The sequence below is a fragment of the Mytilus galloprovincialis genome, chromosome 10, assembly GCF_965363235.1.
Source record: "Mytilus galloprovincialis chromosome 10, xbMytGall1.hap1.1, whole genome shotgun sequence".
In the NCBI taxonomy this organism is placed as follows: Eukaryota; Metazoa; Mollusca; class Bivalvia; order Mytilida; family Mytilidae; genus Mytilus; species Mytilus galloprovincialis.
In genome coordinates, this window is record NC_134847.1 from 43,320,640 (window position 1) to 43,339,968 (window position 19,329).

At 31.5% G+C, this 19,329-nt stretch overlaps 1 protein-coding gene across 1 annotated transcript in view; it reads right to left on the reverse strand.

The window, feature by feature from the left end:
- LOC143047604 (protein O-mannosyl-transferase TMTC3-like) overlaps window positions 1-18,710 on the reverse strand; it is a 29,606-nt gene extending 10,896 nt beyond the window's left edge. The window contains exons 1-14 of the mRNA XM_076220734.1: window positions 18,655-18,710; window positions 15,583-15,768; window positions 14,678-14,814; window positions 11,326-11,407; window positions 10,750-10,849; window positions 10,006-10,121; window positions 9,175-9,347; window positions 7,302-7,554; window positions 5,827-5,978; window positions 5,024-5,107; window positions 4,110-4,247; window positions 3,261-3,385; window positions 2,109-2,212; window positions 1,213-1,295 (exon numbers count right to left, since the gene is read on the reverse strand). Of these exons, the coding sequence (XP_076076849.1) occupies window positions 1,213-1,295; window positions 2,109-2,212; window positions 3,261-3,385; window positions 4,110-4,247; window positions 5,024-5,107; window positions 5,827-5,978; window positions 7,302-7,554; window positions 9,175-9,347; window positions 10,006-10,121; window positions 10,750-10,849; window positions 11,326-11,407; window positions 14,678-14,814; window positions 15,583-15,768 (1,733 nt within the window). The 5' untranslated portion in view covers window positions 18,655-18,710. The remainder of the gene's footprint in view (window positions 1-1,212; window positions 1,296-2,108; window positions 2,213-3,260; window positions 3,386-4,109; window positions 4,248-5,023; window positions 5,108-5,826; window positions 5,979-7,301; window positions 7,555-9,174; window positions 9,348-10,005; window positions 10,122-10,749; window positions 10,850-11,325; window positions 11,408-14,677; window positions 14,815-15,582; window positions 15,769-18,654) is intronic.
- Window positions 18,711-19,329: the final 619 nt, after the last annotated feature.

Here is a 19,329-nt window from a genome sequence, read left to right on the forward strand (position 1 = left end):
AACCCAACAACCGATTGACCGATTCATCTGAAAATTTCAGGGCAGATAGATCTTGACCTGATAAACATTTTTACCCCATGTCAGATTTGCTCTAAATGCTTTGGTTTTTGAGTTATAAGCCAAAAACTGCATTTTACCCCTATGTTCTATTTTTAGCCGTGGCGGCCATCTTGGTTGGTTGACCGGGTCACGCCACACATTTTTTAAACTAGATACCCCAATGATGATTGTGGCCAAGTTTGGTTTGATTTGGCCCAGTAGTTTCAGAGGAGAAGATTTTTGTAAAAGTTAACGACGACGGACGACGACGACGACGACGGACGACGGACGACGGACGACGATGGACGACGGACGCCAAGTGATGAGAAAAGCTCACTTGGCCCTTCGGGCCAGGTGAGCTAAAAATACATGATAATTCTGACATGTATATTAAGTTTTAGGGAACTCTGATATGTAGTTCCTAGAAAAAAAAGTAAATAGGAATTTCACAGGTCAGATTGACGGACAGAGGAAAACCCCTTTGAACCTGTGATCAGTTTCACAAAAAAATCTTACAATTAAAGTTTATCGTAAGTCATGAACAATTCAGTATATATACAATCAACTTAATCAGAAGATGTTTTATGAAACTGATCACAGGAATATAACAAATTCATAGTAGATTCAGAAGTATTTCAGAAATGTCAGAAAACAAATTATCTTGTATGCAGTTGTTAAATCTTTGATAAATAGTTGGATCCTTATAACCCTGCCACTCACTTTATGTACCTGTTATAATTCTAGATGCCTTCAATTGAAAGAAAAAAAATCATATTTATCTGATGCATTTTTTCAGTTCATGCTTTGCCGTCATAAAACTTTTGAGCATGATTATCGTACTCAGACTCAGAAATCAACCAATCAAAATACTGGATTTTGTGTTTCGAGCACTGAGTACTGTCTTGAATATTGAATTAAGTAAAGTTTTATGACCGAGACCCCAGTTGTCGACATGTGATGTTTGTCTTCCAGTTTAATCTATTTTTCATTTTTTGTTGTTAACCAAGTTACCTTAAGCGTGATAGACCATACAACTAACCCTCCACATTTTCAGAGTCATAACTAGAAACCAAACATATTATTTTCAATGCCTCATGAAAACCATCTAAACTATGATCCTTGGTTAAGCTGGTGTAAATTTTAAAACTCTTCAAACAAGATAAATTACCGTACCTTCCTAGCTTGACCATGATATCGCCTCTATTAATGTATCCCTGTACATAATCAGGTCTCATACTGACTGCTGTCTGTAACATCTAAAAGACACAAGAAACAAACGTATTCCTCATGAAGTACAAGTAAATTCTATTCATGAATAAAAGGTGGAGGCACCCTCTTAACAAGGTTAAGGTTGTTATAATAACAGTTTTATCATGAACAGCTTTTCTGATTTGTATGCATGGTATATTCTAAAGATCATATGTGTATAAAAGCCATGTACAATTATTCTACAAACTCCAGAATATATGTTTGAATATTATTCTTGATGAAATCTGATATTCTTAGGAGAAATAAAGATCCTACTATACTACATAAAGGAGGTATATAACACTAGAGGGAGACAACTCTGTAAAAATTAGCTGAACATTTTAATCAAGATCTATTGTTAAAGAAATATTAAGCTTCTCAAAGATCAATATAATTTTTTAGTGTTTGGCAAACTGCTATATATCCAATTAAATGTTTTAGATGAAGTGTGTGGTTCAAGTTTTTTGAAATTTTTGTATTTTTGTATTTTTGTCAAATGGTCAAAGTAAATATTTTGTAAAAATTATAAATTGAATGAGCCAAATTACTTTTAGTCGAGGTGTTTGGAACCGCCTTAAGCTTGATAATGTAATAAATAATCCAGTCACAATATTTAAATTTGCGTAACTAAAGAATCTTTTGTAGACGTAACACTTGTCTGGCGTAAATAAAAAGTTCAATCCTGGTATCTATGATGAGATCATTTATGAATGGCTGCAGACTTTAAAAATGCAGTTATCAATCATTTTTGATAGATTACCTGTTATTCCTAAAAAATCTTTTTCACTATTGGAAAGATATAATTTTCAACATCTGTTTACCTTATCAGCTTCATGAAGTCTTGAATCATTTTTCACCATCAATGTAGCTAAGTTAAGGTAAACATTCAGATGGTTAGGTGCAATTCTGGCTGTATAACTTCTTCCTGGAAAATATGTGAAAACTCATTAATGATCAGGACAGCAAACAGGAAAAGAAAATCAAAGTAAATTCAAAGAGGAAGGAAAATTGTTTGTATTAGCTGTCATTTAATTTCAGATCCACCATTAATATTTATGTGTTTTGGACAGAAAAAGTTCACTCAAATCATGGCAAAATTTCCCATTAAACAAAACAATCATGCATGAGGTTTACAATTCAGCATTTGTTTCTAAGAAGTTTAAATACAATTACTGTGAATTCTGAAATTTTGTGTGCAATGATTAATGCAATTTATGAAGAACAGACGCAAAAAGTGAGATTAGTTATTGCAATTTCAGTAAGGAGCAAGATTTCAATTCCAATACCACTACTCAGTTACAGTTTTGCATTATTTAAAAGATTGAAAAACTTCTATTATAAAATCTACAGTATACATGTGAATGAGCATATCAAAAATGATTTTTTACTGAATCTAAAATGATTCAATACTAATTTGTAGAATAAATATTTTAAATCTGCTTTCCTATACTTATTTCAGACAAAGTTGATGCGAATGAATTTCTAATTATTTAGCTGTAACCTGGATGTCTTGTATGTTCTTTAATTTAAGTTCATTTATATGTTTTGGAGTTTATTATGGCATCCATTTTCACTGAATTTGTACACATTTTTATTTAGGGGAAACCTGAATACAGCCCCCTGGTGTTGTATTTTCTCCTTTTTTTGAAGACCCATTGATGGCCTTCAGCTGTTTTCTGCTCTTTGGTTGGGTTGTTGTCTCTTTGTCACATTCCCTATTTCCATTTTCAATTTTACATATTGCCAACACTGGCTTTACAAACAATAATCAAGAAATTTAAGTATGAAATCACAAACAATGGGAGACTCAAATCATTTGGATTTCTGTCCCCAACCTCAAAGTATTGGGGACGGAATATTTTCCAATAGAGAAGAGTATCTGAAACTAAGAACAATAACTCCTTACAAAACCAAAAAAGGGAGATAACTTATGATTTTTTTTTTATTAAATGTTGATACATTTGTAGTGATACCTGGTATAATAGGAGGGAATAAATGTAAGGCTTTCATATAAGCTTCCTCTGCTTCAGTACTCATGTTCATGTTGTTGTACGTTCTTCCTACATTTATATGTGCTCCTATATCATCTGGTTGTACACTGAAAAAGCATGTGAAAATATTTATGTTCGTTTAATAGTTTGTTGGTGCTGCAAGATCTTCATCAGTGTCAGTTATTGTAGATTCATTTATTTTCATGGGTATCAATTTTCCTGGATTGCTAAAAACTTGTATTTTCATGTGTATATTTGATTTCTTGGTTTTGCCCATCTCTGTATACAAAGTCTATTGAAAATATGTTGAATATTATAATTCTAGGTTTATCTGTACCCAAGAAAATTAGTATCCAAGAATAATAATGAATCCACAGTACATGTATTTACAACTTCTCAAGATCAAAGAGCCTTGTTGGTCATGTGGTCTAAGTATTCCACTACTGTATCACTAGCATGTCAGCACTGAGGTTGTGAGTTTGTTTGAACCCCACACAGGGCAGGTGCAATCGACCCCTATCTGGTTGCTAGCTTTTCTGCTGTAGGTTGGTAGTTGTCTCTGGAAACTCTGCCTTCTTCCACCATCAAAAACTGACAGCCAAGATATAGTATAGCCAATAAATAAATATATAACATGAAGAACTTGAACCAGCACATCATTACACCAAATAGTCTGACCAGGAAAAATACTGTCAGTCATGAACATTTCAGTTTAACTTACAATCAGTGTTAGTTGTAAACAAAAATGTGAAAAAAGCAATAAACTTTTCTATAGTGATTACATAAATTATTTAAATGTGTACTTTGTTATTTTATTTTTCATTTTCATACCTTACTGCTTTCTGGAAATATTCCAAAGCTTTGGACCAATTCTGGTCTTTTTCTAGGGCATGTCCAACATTGTTAAATAACTTGGCATTCTGCTGATTAACCTTTAGAGCTGATCTGAATAGAGAATATTCTGATTTCCTGTAAAAGATGAAAAACCCCAATGTTGTATGCAAGCTAGAATTTCATTGGTCAATGTGATGAACACAAAAAATCTAACCTATCAATAAATTCTATTTAGAAGCATGGCAAAAGATTTTTTATGGACTTGATAAAATATTTATAAAGTTAATGCTCATTTGCCTTCATATGAAAATAAATCTTTTTAACCTTTTTTTTATAAGGAAATTAAGTGTTTTATACAGTCTGACTGCCTAAGTAAACTGGGTTGATCATTTACTTGCATAATAAATTTACAGTAGATGTAATCGTTACATTTTTATATTTTTGTAAAATAAAGTAGAACTGTAAAAGTTTTAATTTAGGTTTTAAATTGCAGATAGGATTGACTTGTGAAAAAACATACAATGTTTATTATGCACACAGTTGCATTTCAACAGGTTTATCTTTTTGCAGTAAGGTTCAGTTTGACAGATTTCACTGTAAGACAAATTAACAAATGACTCTTGTATGATTGGACTTAAAAGGTGTTATTTTGGGATGCCTAGGATCATAACTAAGTTTTACAAGTAAAAAATATTCTTGATATTCTAGCATTCAGGAATGTTCCACTAAAATGAATGAAGGTGTGCAGGATGGTACTTCCAAAATCCCTGGACAAGTATCTTTACATTAAACAAAGAAGCATACAAGAAGAATCAGCACATGAACATGGTCTAAACATTTTTGTATCTTACACTGCCACATTCATTTTAATGGAATAGTCCTAATAAGGAAACATTAAAAGTTATTCTCACCAATCAAAATTTCTAATATAAGTCTTTGTTCCATGAGTCAATAATAGTATTCCCATGCATCCCCACAGAATAGCTTTTAATTCTCTGGGAAAAAAAAAACATAAAAAATATTAAGTACTCCTTTTTTGCTGCAATATATATATTCAAATGTTAATTCAATGTGAGTAACAAAAGAATAAAAAATTTTAACTTTGCACCTAACCTAAACTACTGTAAATTCAGAAATTATTGTGATAAATGCCACAGGGTTATAATAGCAACAATTTAAACTCGCAATTTGAAATTTTTTATATGAGTAAAACAGGATTTTTGTTCAATGTAGCAAAATTTTATTTTAGTCTAAAATGACAAAATCGCAATAATAAATGGACACAATAATTTCTGAATTTATAGTATTCAATGATGCAACAAGGTCATAAAAATATTTAAGTTTGCAAATTTATTAGATGAACCATGCATTAACTAATTCCTTCTCATAATATCTGAATAAACTAGTCAAATTGCCTCTTAAGTCATTTTTGTTCCCTATTCTTTGATTTGATACAGTAAATTACCTTTTAAAGACTATTACAAATCAAACAAGTGCTACAGCAAAAAACCCAATTTTTGTAACGACACCTTCCTAACCTTGAGAAATTTCAAAAAGCTAAAAATTAATTTCAGACTTCATCATTGCAGGACTGATGAAAAAAAAGTCTCATCTATGGATTACAAATCTAGTACATTGTATGAGCTTCAAAATGTTTTTCAGGAAATTCTGCATTTCACATTTTTTTTGCTAAGATTTTTTTTTAAATATTTACTTTTTATAATTCATTAAAATTTCAAATCCAAGTGCCACCAAAGCACAGAATCCCATGCTTGGTGTGTATAATATTCTCTCAGCGACCACAAATCCTACTGGGAAAAACAGGTTAGATGCTGGTATAAATGGTAAGATAATCATTGTCAGACACTGAAAATACAGAAAAATGATCTTGTTAAAATATAAACAATAAAGATAGAAGTGAATGTGCATGAGACACATATCCTAAGATATAATAACTTTTAACACAGATGTTTTTCTCACATGTTTAAGGTGGTACCCAACACTTTAACTAAAATTAATTTGGCTCGTTTAATTTTCTTATAATTTTGACAAAGTATTTACTTTGACCCTTTTACAAAAATATAAAAATTTCAAAAAAATTGAACCAACCGTTTTATCAGAAAAATTACACTGGTTATATAGCAGTTTGACAAACACCTATTTTGATCATTGAGAAGCTTAATATCACTCTACAACACAACATAATTAAAACGTTTAGCTGATTTTACAGAGTTATCTCCCTGTAGTGTTAGGTACCAACTTGAGCCACTATTTTCTTTGGTAAATGCCTGTAGAAAGTAAAGAATATAATGGCTGTTTTCCTCTTATTCTATTTGTTGATGTAGTCAAGCGTTTGTTTATATGTCAGTTGTTTTCAATTTGTTTGGTTGGTTGATAAAGTTTTATTTATTAGGTCAGTTTTTATAAACTTCCCCATTTTGAATTGACCTTGGAATCTGGTATTATTGTATATCTTATTCACATGTGTTGCATCATATTAAAACTTAAAAAGAGATATAGCTCTTACAATGACTTCCATACTTTGTAAGTCTTTTATGATATTTAATTTTAGTTCATTTATGTTTTGGAGTTTAGCATGATGTCCATTATCACTGAACTAGTACACGTTTTTGTTTAGGGGCCAGCTGAAGTATGCCTTTGGGTGTGGGATTTTCTCACTGTGTTGTAGACATATTGGTGGCCTACGGCTGTTGTCTGCTCTTTGGTCTTGTTGTTGTATCTCTGACACATTCCCCATCTCCGTGCTCAGTTCTATTAGTCTAATCCATTCATTGCTTACTCTTTTCATAATGACAGTTCTAAAATTTTACTATACTGATAGGACACCTTTATAATTAAAAGAAAGTTTGATGGACCTATGACTAACTATGCAAAGGATATCATAATTCAATAATTGATTTCAGGATAAATCTATGTTTCATCAATAAAAACACTTTCAATTTTGAATAGGTTTCCTTTAGGGCTATTCCAGAAAAAAATGTATGGGGGGGGTTGGAAGGCAGTTTTTGTCAGCACCCGCCACCCAGACAATTGTAATTGAGAGTTATAGTGCATTATAGTGTGAAAAGTTGCTCTGATACCCATCACCCATGTATTATTTATATAATGTGCCTTCCAACCCCCCATACATTTTTTTCTGGCATAGCCCTTAGTTAAATAAATATTAACCATTATAACAGCTCTGTTCCTATCATTCTGTTGACTCAGCATAAAAACAACAAATCTGGCCAATATTGCATAGAATAACAATGTAATTAGGTTACGGTGATCTAATAAAGAATTAATGACAGGTATGGTTCCCATCGTCCAATCACAGCATAGGTGGGAGGGGTTTATCAATATCCAACTGTTGACAGGCAATAAGTAGTTATAAGTCATGTGTTTGGTAGGGAAGGGCTCCATGGATGCTGGATTATCAAATCTGTAAAGTAAAAAGCAAGTTTCACAATTATTATGATCTCGATAATCATTATCAACAACTACTGAGTATATCAAGATTGAATATCTGTGTCAAAAATTATATGAAATGTTCATCTTGTTATATCAATAATTGTTTTCTCCTTTCTTTGCTTATGATACAACTACATTTTTACTGCCTATGACAGACCTGCCAACTTTTGAAAATCTCCAGGGGGGATTTAGCGCGCGACCAAGGGTTACAATTTTAGCGAGGTTTCTGTGTGCATTGTTTTTTACTCCTAAAATAGTCTAAGTTCTCTTCTCTTTTCTTTTGGTATACTAATGATGAGCTTGTAGGCCTTGATTTCTTTTATTTGCATGATTCTTGTACGTACTATTAAATTATAAAATTGACAAAATAACTGAAGAATAGAGAAAAATGGCATTAAAAATAAAGGATTCAAAGTAGACCCCCCCCTTTTCGCCCTCCAAAGACCTTCTTATCTTTGAACCTTGACTCAAAAGATCTAAAACTACATATCCTAAAGTTAGAAGGATGAAGACAGATTTTGATTTAGTCTTACTTATGGTCTTATCAGTATCAATGAGAAAATGGATAAAATTTGAGTTATCTTTCTTTGTATTCAGAGGTGCTCTTACCGGGGGAGGCTTATACAGTAACACAGTAGAAGTGAATACAAAATGGCGTCAATTTTAAATCAACAGACACACAACGTCTGGTTTCAAAAATTAAACGGATTTCAAGATAAACGATGTTTTCTTAAGAGTTCATTACAGTTCTCATCTTTCAATTAATTATGATTTTGTTGTAGAACTACGGCAAATGTTGCAAATTGTGCTTGTATGATAAATTGATTAAAATTGAAAGGCTGTTTGACCAAATTTGTGTATACAAATTAATTTTGAGGACTGTTACGACCCATTAGGTAATCTGATTACATACAACCACTAATTATGACACCTGTTGTGACTGTTGATTAGCAGAGGGTCGTTAACTTGTCATAATATGTCCCCAGGTAAAATTATAGATTTTTTAAAATTTACCAAATAAAACTTCAAAATCGGTAAACAATAATTTTTTCGGGTATATTTGGTGAAAATCGGGATTTTGACTAGTTTTACGATCCCAATATCGGGATTCGGGTTGAGGGATAAAAATCGGGATGATACCGCGAAAATCGGGATAGTTGGCAGGTCTGCTATGAGCATAGGAACTCTACAAACTTAAGCATTTCTATGAAGTTTTTTTTGGTATGTACAAGAGCAATGAAAACAAAATTCAAACTTGATCTGTACTTTTTGGTAATAAGCATTGTGTATAAGATTCATAACATTTGGTTGAGGCAAACTAATGAAACAGAACTGAAACCAATTTTGGGATGTACTGACATACAGACAGACAAGGATAAAACCTTAATGACTCCTTCACTACAGCAGGGCATAAATTTGGTCCAAGTTTCATAAAATTTCATAATCGTTGTACAAATTTAAAGTTATTGATGTCTTTAAAGACTAGACATTTAGAAACTTGATGTTTTCAAAATTCTTCTAGGCTTTCTAATCAAGTATAACAAGTTTTATATAGCAGTACTTCTTACTATTTCAGAGACAATTGATTTACCTAGTAAATATGGGAAGTTGAGCTCCCATGACTTTGATTCTGGCCACCATTAAAAACATAGTTGTACCAACAAGAAAAACACATCTTATTACAGAGTCCTTAAACCAAGATGGTAAAACTGGCTTTCCCTTGAATGTACTTATAATTATCTGCAGGCATTCTGTAAACGTTGCCTAAAAGTAATGAAAAACATGTGATAAAACGATCATTGTACCAAAGCTTTGATTACATAGTGAATGAAACTGTCAATCTATATTTGTGTTGTTTGTATAATTTTTATACACAAAAAAACTAAAGTTTAAAACAAATTTAATAAGATATGGATTAACAACTTCCACTGACAAGTTAAACTAAACATGTTAGTTGCCATTTTTTCTTTCACTTGCTCTGGTTTTGTCTTTCTTTTGCACTGATTGTGTACAGGTGAATGTTATTTCTTATTTATCGTTATAAATCTCTACCATTAGCCAGTCATATATATGTTAGGATTTGTCAATTATAGCATGTGTATGGCAATCGATGATGAAGAATTGACTTCTCGTGCAATATGTCCATCGTGTCCCAATTAAGTTCTCGAACAAAATGAACTAAAACTAAATTAAACATATAAAGTGAACACAGTTTATATCCAGAGTTTACCAATATACCCTCAAGGTAAAGTACATGTACATTTATTTACTCACCTGGTTTAAAATTGAAATTCAAATATAGAATCAGCTCTCACTACTAGTGATAAAAAATATCTAGGGGGTAATGAACATGACGAATGAATAAATGTCATACATCCATTATAGATTGGTTGCTAATTATAATAAGAAACAAATAGCTTACCCTTTGTACAATAAAAACTTCATATACACAACACACTCCAATCACTGTAATGCCTATTTCTTTACACAACATTGCTATGGTTACCAAAATAACTGTGTATATCAATGGTGGCCACACTGAAAATACAAATTGAATACATACAATAGTTCATTTATATATTTAGGTTGTTATCTACTCTTTGATTGGGTTATTTCTCTTTGACATATTTCCTATTTCTATTCTAAATTTAAAAATTTGATTGATTATACAAATTTTCATAAAGGGAGGTAATAAATGAAAAAGTTCAGAGCTCGAGGAGGCTTAATGTACCAAAACAATATTAGATAACATTTTTTAGTATTGTTTTGGTACATTAAGCCTCCTCGAGCTCTGAACTTTTATTCTCTACTAGTTTACATTTGTAGGCTATATCCTCAACTTAATTCTAGTATGACAGTAAAGCTGTTTATGTGAATACTTAGGTTTCAAGCGTATATTCGACATAATTTATGCCTCTAATTAAGGAAGATAATAAATATTGAAAAGACTTAACTAGATCGTTTCAATGAATTCTTGATCTATATATCAAAACACAATTTTTAGGATTTTTCTTCCAAAAGTCATTTTCAATAAATAAACCCTAGAGCAGATTTTTATCAGTTGTTAACCATACAAAAAAGTACCTATTCTAATGCAAACAAAAAAATACCAATGACAGTGAAGATTAACTAAACAAAAAAAATATTGTTATTTGTATATATATACCTGTTTTTGATTTGTGTCCTGTACATCTTGAGTAGAACCATAGAGCAGCTAGGAAAAATATAGAAGACAAGCATTCAGCTCTGCCTACAACACCAGTTACCTGAAAAATATAAGAAAATTCATCTCTTTCACATCAATTTAGGAAATGCTTTCACCACTGCTAAGGTAGCTAGTTAGCTTTAAAATTATTTATGTATCATCTGATCATTTCAATTTTTGCTAATAGTAAAACAGACAGAAAAATAAGACAAATTATCAAATAAATAAGAGGAAAACTTGGGTAAGAGACAATAACCTGACAATACAAAAAAAATCATCTCCATGTAAACATTCTGCATTCTATTGTATTCTAACTTCCAGACAAATTTATTCTAAATGAATGGCAATGGGTTTTTCCACATTTCCTCCGTTGCCATCATGCTGCTAACACTTTTCAATTTACATAAGTTTCTATAGATTCATTTATTTTTGTTGTACCAATTTTCCTGGATTGGGTAAACATGGATCTGTGAAATTTTTTTATATTTTCTGTTGGAATCCTTTTGTCAGAGAGAGAACAATAAAAAATTGACTTACAGCTTCCGTGTGAACTGGATGCACAGCAAACAGTAATGCTGCTAGAAAACTTGTAAATTCTTTCATAAAAAGAGTGCATATTCTGGAATGAAAGAAAAATGTATACTCAACAAACAGAGCACATAACACAATGCACTGTAGGTGCATTTATCATGTAATAGACTGTTTATACTGAAATTGCATGAATGAAGATCTAAATGAGAGTATATAACTTACCTCAATGAGAAAACAACGCAGAATATCACTAAAGATATCAATTCCTAAGATAAATTAAATAAATAACTATTTAAAAATACTAATTATTATTTTTTGTGAAAAGAATATCCCATAAAATTCTAAACTTTTAAACTGATCAATCAAAAAAATGTTAAAGTAAAAGTCAATTACTGATTCAGAGGGAAAATTATTTTCCTGGATAGTTTTCTAATTGCCAATCATAATGATCATACCCCATCTCCTAGCTATCAAAAACTTTCTTTTCGTATATTTTATGATGGTATAATACTAAACCTCTAAGAGGAGGGATTGTGCTTCATATTCATATAATGAAGACATAATCTTTCCATCAGTTTTTTTAATTGAGGTCTGGAGCTGGCATGTCAGTAACTGCTAGTAATCTGTTGTTATTTATGTATTATTGTCATTTTGTTTATTTTCTTTTGTTACCTCTTTTGACATCTGACTCTGACTTCTCTTGAACTGAATTTTACTGTGCATATTGTTATGCGTTTACTTTTCTCCATTGGCTAGAGGTATAGGGGAGGGTTGAGATCTTAAAAAACATGTTTAACCCGCCACATTTATGTGCCTGTCCCAAGTCAGGAGCTTCTGGTATTTGTTAGTCTTGTATGATTTTTAATAATAGTTTCATGTGTATAATTTGGAGTTCAGTATGACGTCCATTTTCACTGAACTAGTATATATATTTGTTTAGGGGCCAGCTGAAGGACGCCTCCAGATGCGGGAGTTTCTTGCTGCATTGAAGACGTATTGGTGACTTTCTGCTGTTGTCTGTTCTATGGTCAGCTTGTTGTCTCTTTGACACATTCCCCATTTCCATTCTCAATTTTACTTTGGGAAATTAGCTTACAAGAATGTTTTATTTATTGATACATATATCTTTTTTAACTTAAAGAAACAAAATGAAATGAATGGGACACAGCTAGCATATAACATTATAAAGGGACAAAACTAAAGAAATGTTAAAGTGATGCTACCAAAATTTTAACTTAAACTGAGAATTGCGTATAAATTTCATAACATTTGGTTGAACAAGTTACATTTAAGGTAGCACTACAGTCTAACAGTGATTTTTTTAAGATATTTTTTTTATCACATAATTTTAAAGTAAGTATTATTCTGCACAGTTTGTAAAAATCCAAAAATCATTATCAAATCACAACAGGGAGTAAATTGATAATGAAATTATGTAAATAAAAGCACATGGTAATTAATCTAAATATATAGGCATTTAGGAGGGGCTAATATGTCAATCATCTGTTGATGCCAGTGTCCAGCTGTTAATCACTGACCACAAGAAGAATAGTGTGGTCTTATCTCATTGTATCATGTGTATTGCAACAAAAGTAATTTATATAACTTTGAAGTAAACAGTGAAAAGGGAAAGTTATTAAAAAGGAGAAAATCTAAAGGGAAAAAAATCTTACTAAAATGAACAAAACTATATATATAAGGATAAGAGTGTGAAAGTATCTTTAAAAGCCTCTGACAAACTTTAAACATTTAAGGTTCTTACTACAAACAAGAAGTATATGTCTCCGAATCTGTCTTTTGTTAGGAGTTTCAGGCACTTTAACCAATTTTAAGTTTATGTGAAAATTTTAAATTCCATAAAACTGAAGAATCATGTGAGGCAGTCTATTTCCAGCAAGGGGGATCAGGTCTTGATCTTTTTTGGAACATGTCTTTTATTGCATAATTTTAATGTTCTAGCTAATTTCATAGTATATTTCTTTTTAAAATACAAATGAAATCATTCTTTATAGTGAATATAATGATGTTAAAAATTGTTTTTATGCAGCTGGTCATTCCTGTTATTCTCTTATCTTAGACTGTCTGGAGAGAGGCGGAGCTTTGTCTATATTTAATTGCTACATCACAGATGTTGGTCAAATCTGTGACGTCAAACTCCCGCCAAATGCTAAGTTAGTGTTGGTCAGTGTACATATAATTCAAAATTTACAGTATTAGAGCATCAAAGACACAAAGTGTGTGGTTATATTGATAAAATAATGGTGTCAGGACACTCCTGGGGTGTTCTCAGTGGAACTTTTGTATTAATGATGCATTTATAGGGGTTCTAAGGGGGAAATTCAGTTTTTAGGTAATTTCTCTGAACAATTTTTCATGAAAATTGTTAGCAAAAAATGAAAATAGAAACTTCATTGGTACCCCTTTTGGTTTGACTTTGATATATGTGATTAAAGGGAGTATTTTCTACAATACCGTGTCCCAGTTTTTGGATAATTTGTTTCTAAATGAATTTATAGTTGTCCAAAGATGAAAGGTGAAATGAGGTTTGGTACCCAGCAGTTAAATCAATATATCTTCTTACTGGAGGCATATATAAAAAATCTGAGACACGGTTTTGTTTATAGTGTATGGTTGATTAAAGCGATGAAAACAAATTTTCACTACCATTTGACCTGAATGTGTCATTTTCATTCGAGTTGGAAGACCACTTTTTTGGCAATTAAGGAGCTATAATTTGAGATTAATCAGACCAAAAATTAATTTATTTATAGATTAAGAAGTATTAATATTTCACCTCTATAATGAGCTAAAGATTTTAAAAATCCATTGAGTAGTTTTTGAGAAATTAATCTTTAAAGACTGTTGGTTGGAGTCAGAAAATTCTGACTGTAGTGCTACCTTAAAGAACAGAACCAAAAAATGCATTATTCCATTTGTAAAGGGGATAACTCTTGAAAAGTAAAAGTGACGCCTCCAAAATTCAAACTTGATCTGTTTTTTGTGGTAATGAGCATTGTGTATAAGTTTCATTTCATTTGGTTGAGCAAAATGGTTGAGACAACTAAAGTTAATGAACATTGATGAATGGAAACTAAAAATTCAACAATTTTTCTATTTGTAATGAGGCAAAACTGAACAGTAAAAGTAACGCCACCAAAATTCAAACTTGACCTGTGTTTTGTGATAATAAGCATTGTGTATAAGTTTCATAACATTTTGTTGAAAGGCAAACTTCAATTAGAGAACGGAATCCAATTTTGGGTCGTAAATACCAACGGAAAGCTGGACAAGAGTGAAACTTAATGCCCCCTCCGCTACAACTGGGGGCATAAAAATAAATTTCCTAACAGATACTTACTTCATTAATACAATGCAGACAACAGCATGTAAGATGATGTTGATTAAATGATATGACATTGGTTCAATTTCACTAATCATATAGTTCATACGGAAGGTCAGCACACATAATGGTCGATATGATTTGTGACTTTTCTCCTGTAATTACAATTAAATTATGTTAATGACTTGTAACACACTAGTTTTGACTAAATACAGAATTCATGAGGAGCAGGATTTGCTTTCCCTTCTAGATTACATCATAAATCCAACTTCAACACAAGTTTTTGCGCTCAATCTGTCATGTTCTGTCTGTATATTGTTTTGTTGCAATTTTTTTTTTGCCATAGCGTTACTGTGGTTACCTGTAGTATTTTACCCAATTATTATTATGATAATTATAATGACATTTCTTATTAAACCTTTTTTTTGTGACACTGACTACAATCATGACAATTGACTAGATCAAGAAATGAATAACATTAGGGTAAACATACTGTGAATATTTCTGTGAATGTATTCATATATATATCACACGATTATTGTGAAAAATTTGACCAGATGTAGATAATATTAATTCAAACTTGTTATCAAATTGTGATCACATCATTACTTGTGATATATTGTTTTTTTCTGTTTAAATATGTCTCATTATTTTCTGGAAATGATTTGGTGTTTCTGAATGCTTGTTAATTTGGTCAGTACACATGGTACATATAATAATGTCCAGTATTTATGATTATTCTTGTTATTCTTAGCTAGTTTGAATTATTGTTATAATCATTCCATTGATTTAACAGCTATTCTAATCAAACAAAATCTATAGTACTACATGTACAGGGGCATTAAATTAAAGATATAATTTGTTTCATTTAATTAATACATTCATGACATTGTGTACTAGCGTTTTTATTATTAAGTTCATACCATGTGCATAGGTGTACCCCAGAAATCATTCCAAAACAGGTTGATAAAAGGAACTCTAGGTTTCAGATCTTTGTTTTCTACAATAGCTGACATGTCATCAAAAACAAATCCACAATCCAAAGCATTGTGATAACAAACTGCTACAACTGCACAAAGTATTGCTGAATACACATTGAATTTTTCCATCTGTAAAAAAAAACATGAAAATTGTTCAGTTTGTTCAATTAGTCATGTTAGTATTTCATGTATATCAGGGACATACACTTTTTTTTTATTAAATTGGTAAATTTATATTTTGATGTTCATTAAACCATAAAATACTAGATGGTTGTCATAGACATTTTCAAATGATTTTGAGACACATGCCAAAATTAAGGAGCATTTTCATGGAATTGGGCGTCTACTTTTCAATTCCTGCCCTTGGCTTAACAACTTTTGGAACCAGAAATACTTTTCATAACTATTAATCATTCATTGCAAAATTGACCATGTTAATATGACTTACTGTGACAACAGAAATAGGCATGTAGCTTTGATTACTATTAAACATGTTAAACCCTCTTGTTGCAACCAACTTTATATGGTTATAAATATTTCATTTGCTAGAAAATATGACAGTTGGAAGTCTGTGACATACTACATCACTTGCCCAACAATAACTTCATTCATTGTATGATATTGTATGGTATGATATGAAATGGCGATTTCAAAGGGGACCCAATGAAGAAGTCAGTCAAGATACATAAAATCAGCTGCATGATGCCTTCTGCTGTGGATATTTTTTCATTTTGACCTTTTTTTATCCCACATTGACCATATTGACGCAGGAAAGTGTTGAAGCAAAAATTTTAAATAGCTTCCAAGATGTTATAAAATTTTAACAATGAACATGACAGCTGGAACATGATGAAGAAATGTTATCTGCTTAATCTTAAATATTTTATTTGAACTGTTGAAAAGGATTCAGCAAGGTTTAGAAGTTTGCATTATAACATGTATAAATCAAACATACATGTATATACATGATATATATGGACATACTACATCATGTACATGTACATGTGTGTCCCTTTAGAACAGATGGTATGGAAACAAGTGACTCTGCAGCAGCAAGATGATTAGTCCCTATGTAGATTTGCAACTGTACAGTGATCTCTCCAGGGCCTTTTAGCATCATGATAATGTTATACTATAATCTTAAATGTGATGCAATCTGAAGTGGTTTTCTTACATGTCTTATAGATTATGTTCAGGATGTTATTGATGTGATGCTACAATTTTTAGAAACAAGATGGTATTTCAATTTCTCCTGTTTACCAGGATGCTAATTATATATAAATAAAATATCTGGAGAGAACACTGCAACATTCCCTGTCAGTGTCAGTTTCAGGGGGATTCAGAACTGCAGCATTAAATTTTAACCATGCTATGACGAAATTGCTTCATTATATAAATGTGGTAGATACTTAGTCAGTCGTAAGTGGTTGAGCTACTTAAGGAAGTACTTCTTTAGATCAGTCGGTATACATGCTGCCATGTAAACACAGAGGTCCCAGGTTCGTCAGTCTGGGTGGAAACAAGAGGAGTGTGATGGGATTCCTTCCCTTATTAGTAAAAGTGGTGGAGACTTAAGACAGCAGTAAGTGGTTCAGCTAAGGAAGTACTTCTTAAGCTCCATATGTATATGTGCTGCCTTATAAAACAATTAAATCTGGGTCCCATTTTCATGATTTTAGACTAAAGAGTCCCCATGGAGACAAGCAATTTTTTAATGAAATTCCATGCTCTCCGGTTACACAGAATTATTTATATATATATATATATCTAATATTATTGGATGTTGAATTGACTTTAAAAAGGTGCCGATTCGACTAGATGCCAATTTAAAGTCATACGAAACATCAAATTAAAAAAAATTATGTATATATATGTTTTTTTATAACTCAATGGATAGTTTTTATTATAAAACTTATGTACATATATACTTTTTTCTGAAGAAAATTTTTCAATTTCATGAATTTATTCATATTTAGAAAAAGTTTATTGTATTTTAATTGCTTCCTGATTTAGGAAGCAATTTCGCCTGACATATTTTCCGTATGCAAAGTGACCTCATCAGTGTGACCCATCTCGTAAAAACCCAGTGATCGCAATACGCATGGATTTCCTTAAAATAAACTATTATCTGAATTTACATGTTAAACACATGCTCAATTTCCATGCTTTTTGTTGATTTTTATTCGTTTGTTGATAAACAGGTGACAATCAATAAACTTCGGCTTCAAAACTCGAATTTTAATTACTTGCCATAATTTCACAACACTGACCGATTGAAAAAAAAATTGACGATTATACCAAATATACACGAAAAATGCACAGAAGACTAAGTTTATGATGTTTGTAAGCATTAGTTGAAGAATTGAAAGAACATTACTTTTCACTGGTCACTCGTTTCTTATGACTTTAACCAGGTGCCAATTTGACTTTTTCTATGGGTGCCGATTTGACCAGGTGCCGATTTGACTTGCACCTAATTCAACATACATATACGTGGTGACCGGGTTAAATTACTTAAAATTAGAAAATGGGTACCTTGTGTTAGGGAGCAACCATTTGATTTTTATGGGGGGGCTAGGATGAAAAATTTTGTCCTGCCTTTTTTTTTAGCTGTTATATCTGTCCTGCCTTTTTATTTTTCACTCTGTTCGGTCCTGCCTTTTTTTATTTTAGTTTATCCTGACTTTTTTTTACCTAAATTGTCGTCCTGACTTTTTTTTTTGCAAGTGTCTCATCCTGCCTTTTTTTTTACTCAAAACTCCTGTCCTGCCTATTTTTTTCAAATTTCATCCTAGCCCCCCCCCATAAAAATCAAATGGTAGCTCCCTTATATTAAACAATATGGTGTGGGTTTTTTTAGAGACAATTGAGTGTGTGACAGACACCTTTGACTGTGGTTTTTTTCCAGACTTGTAGGTGGCACACCTGTGTAAATGCATGGATAATTAATTATTGTATTTGACAAGTTAATACAATTCGTGAATCTTATCTTTAAGAATGTATCTTTTTTAGTACCTCCAGATTCCAGAGAAAATGTGTGCAGATTATTATAACCGTGAGAAAAACTTTTCTTAGTACATTTTTGGTGATTGTACAGACCGGTTCTTTTCAATTTTTTATTTTTAAAATAGAAGAGTTAACTTGGGAGACTTTATTAAAAGTCTTATCATAATAGAAATGAGATATTGTCGGTATTTGACAGTAAACTGTATCACAAATTGAAAACAAAATGGAACCAGAATACTGTATAAAGTTCAAATAAACAGAAAAAATATTTGATGATCACAACATCCAGAAAAGATGTTGTGTGACCTAATTAAAAAGTAAGTACTTCTCCCTAAGGCCATTTGAAGTGTCTATTTATAGTTGCAACATGGTCATAGAATTTTAGAAAAATATGTAAGTTTTGGTAGCAAAAATTGAAAGTATTTTTGTTTTATTTTGCATGTGCAAGTGTAATGAATGGAGTGTTTCAACAAGAAGATACATTCATATGTATTACTTTGACCAGCTGTATTTCTACTTTCGTTTTCACTTTTCCCACCTCATTCCACCCATAATTAATTTTTTATTATCAACATTAACAGTCACGAGTTATATTCAAATCAATGATAAAACTACTATGAAAAAGGGAAAGTTGCAATAAAGAAAGGTAAAAATTATGAGTGAGGGGCCTCAGGGGGGGGGGGG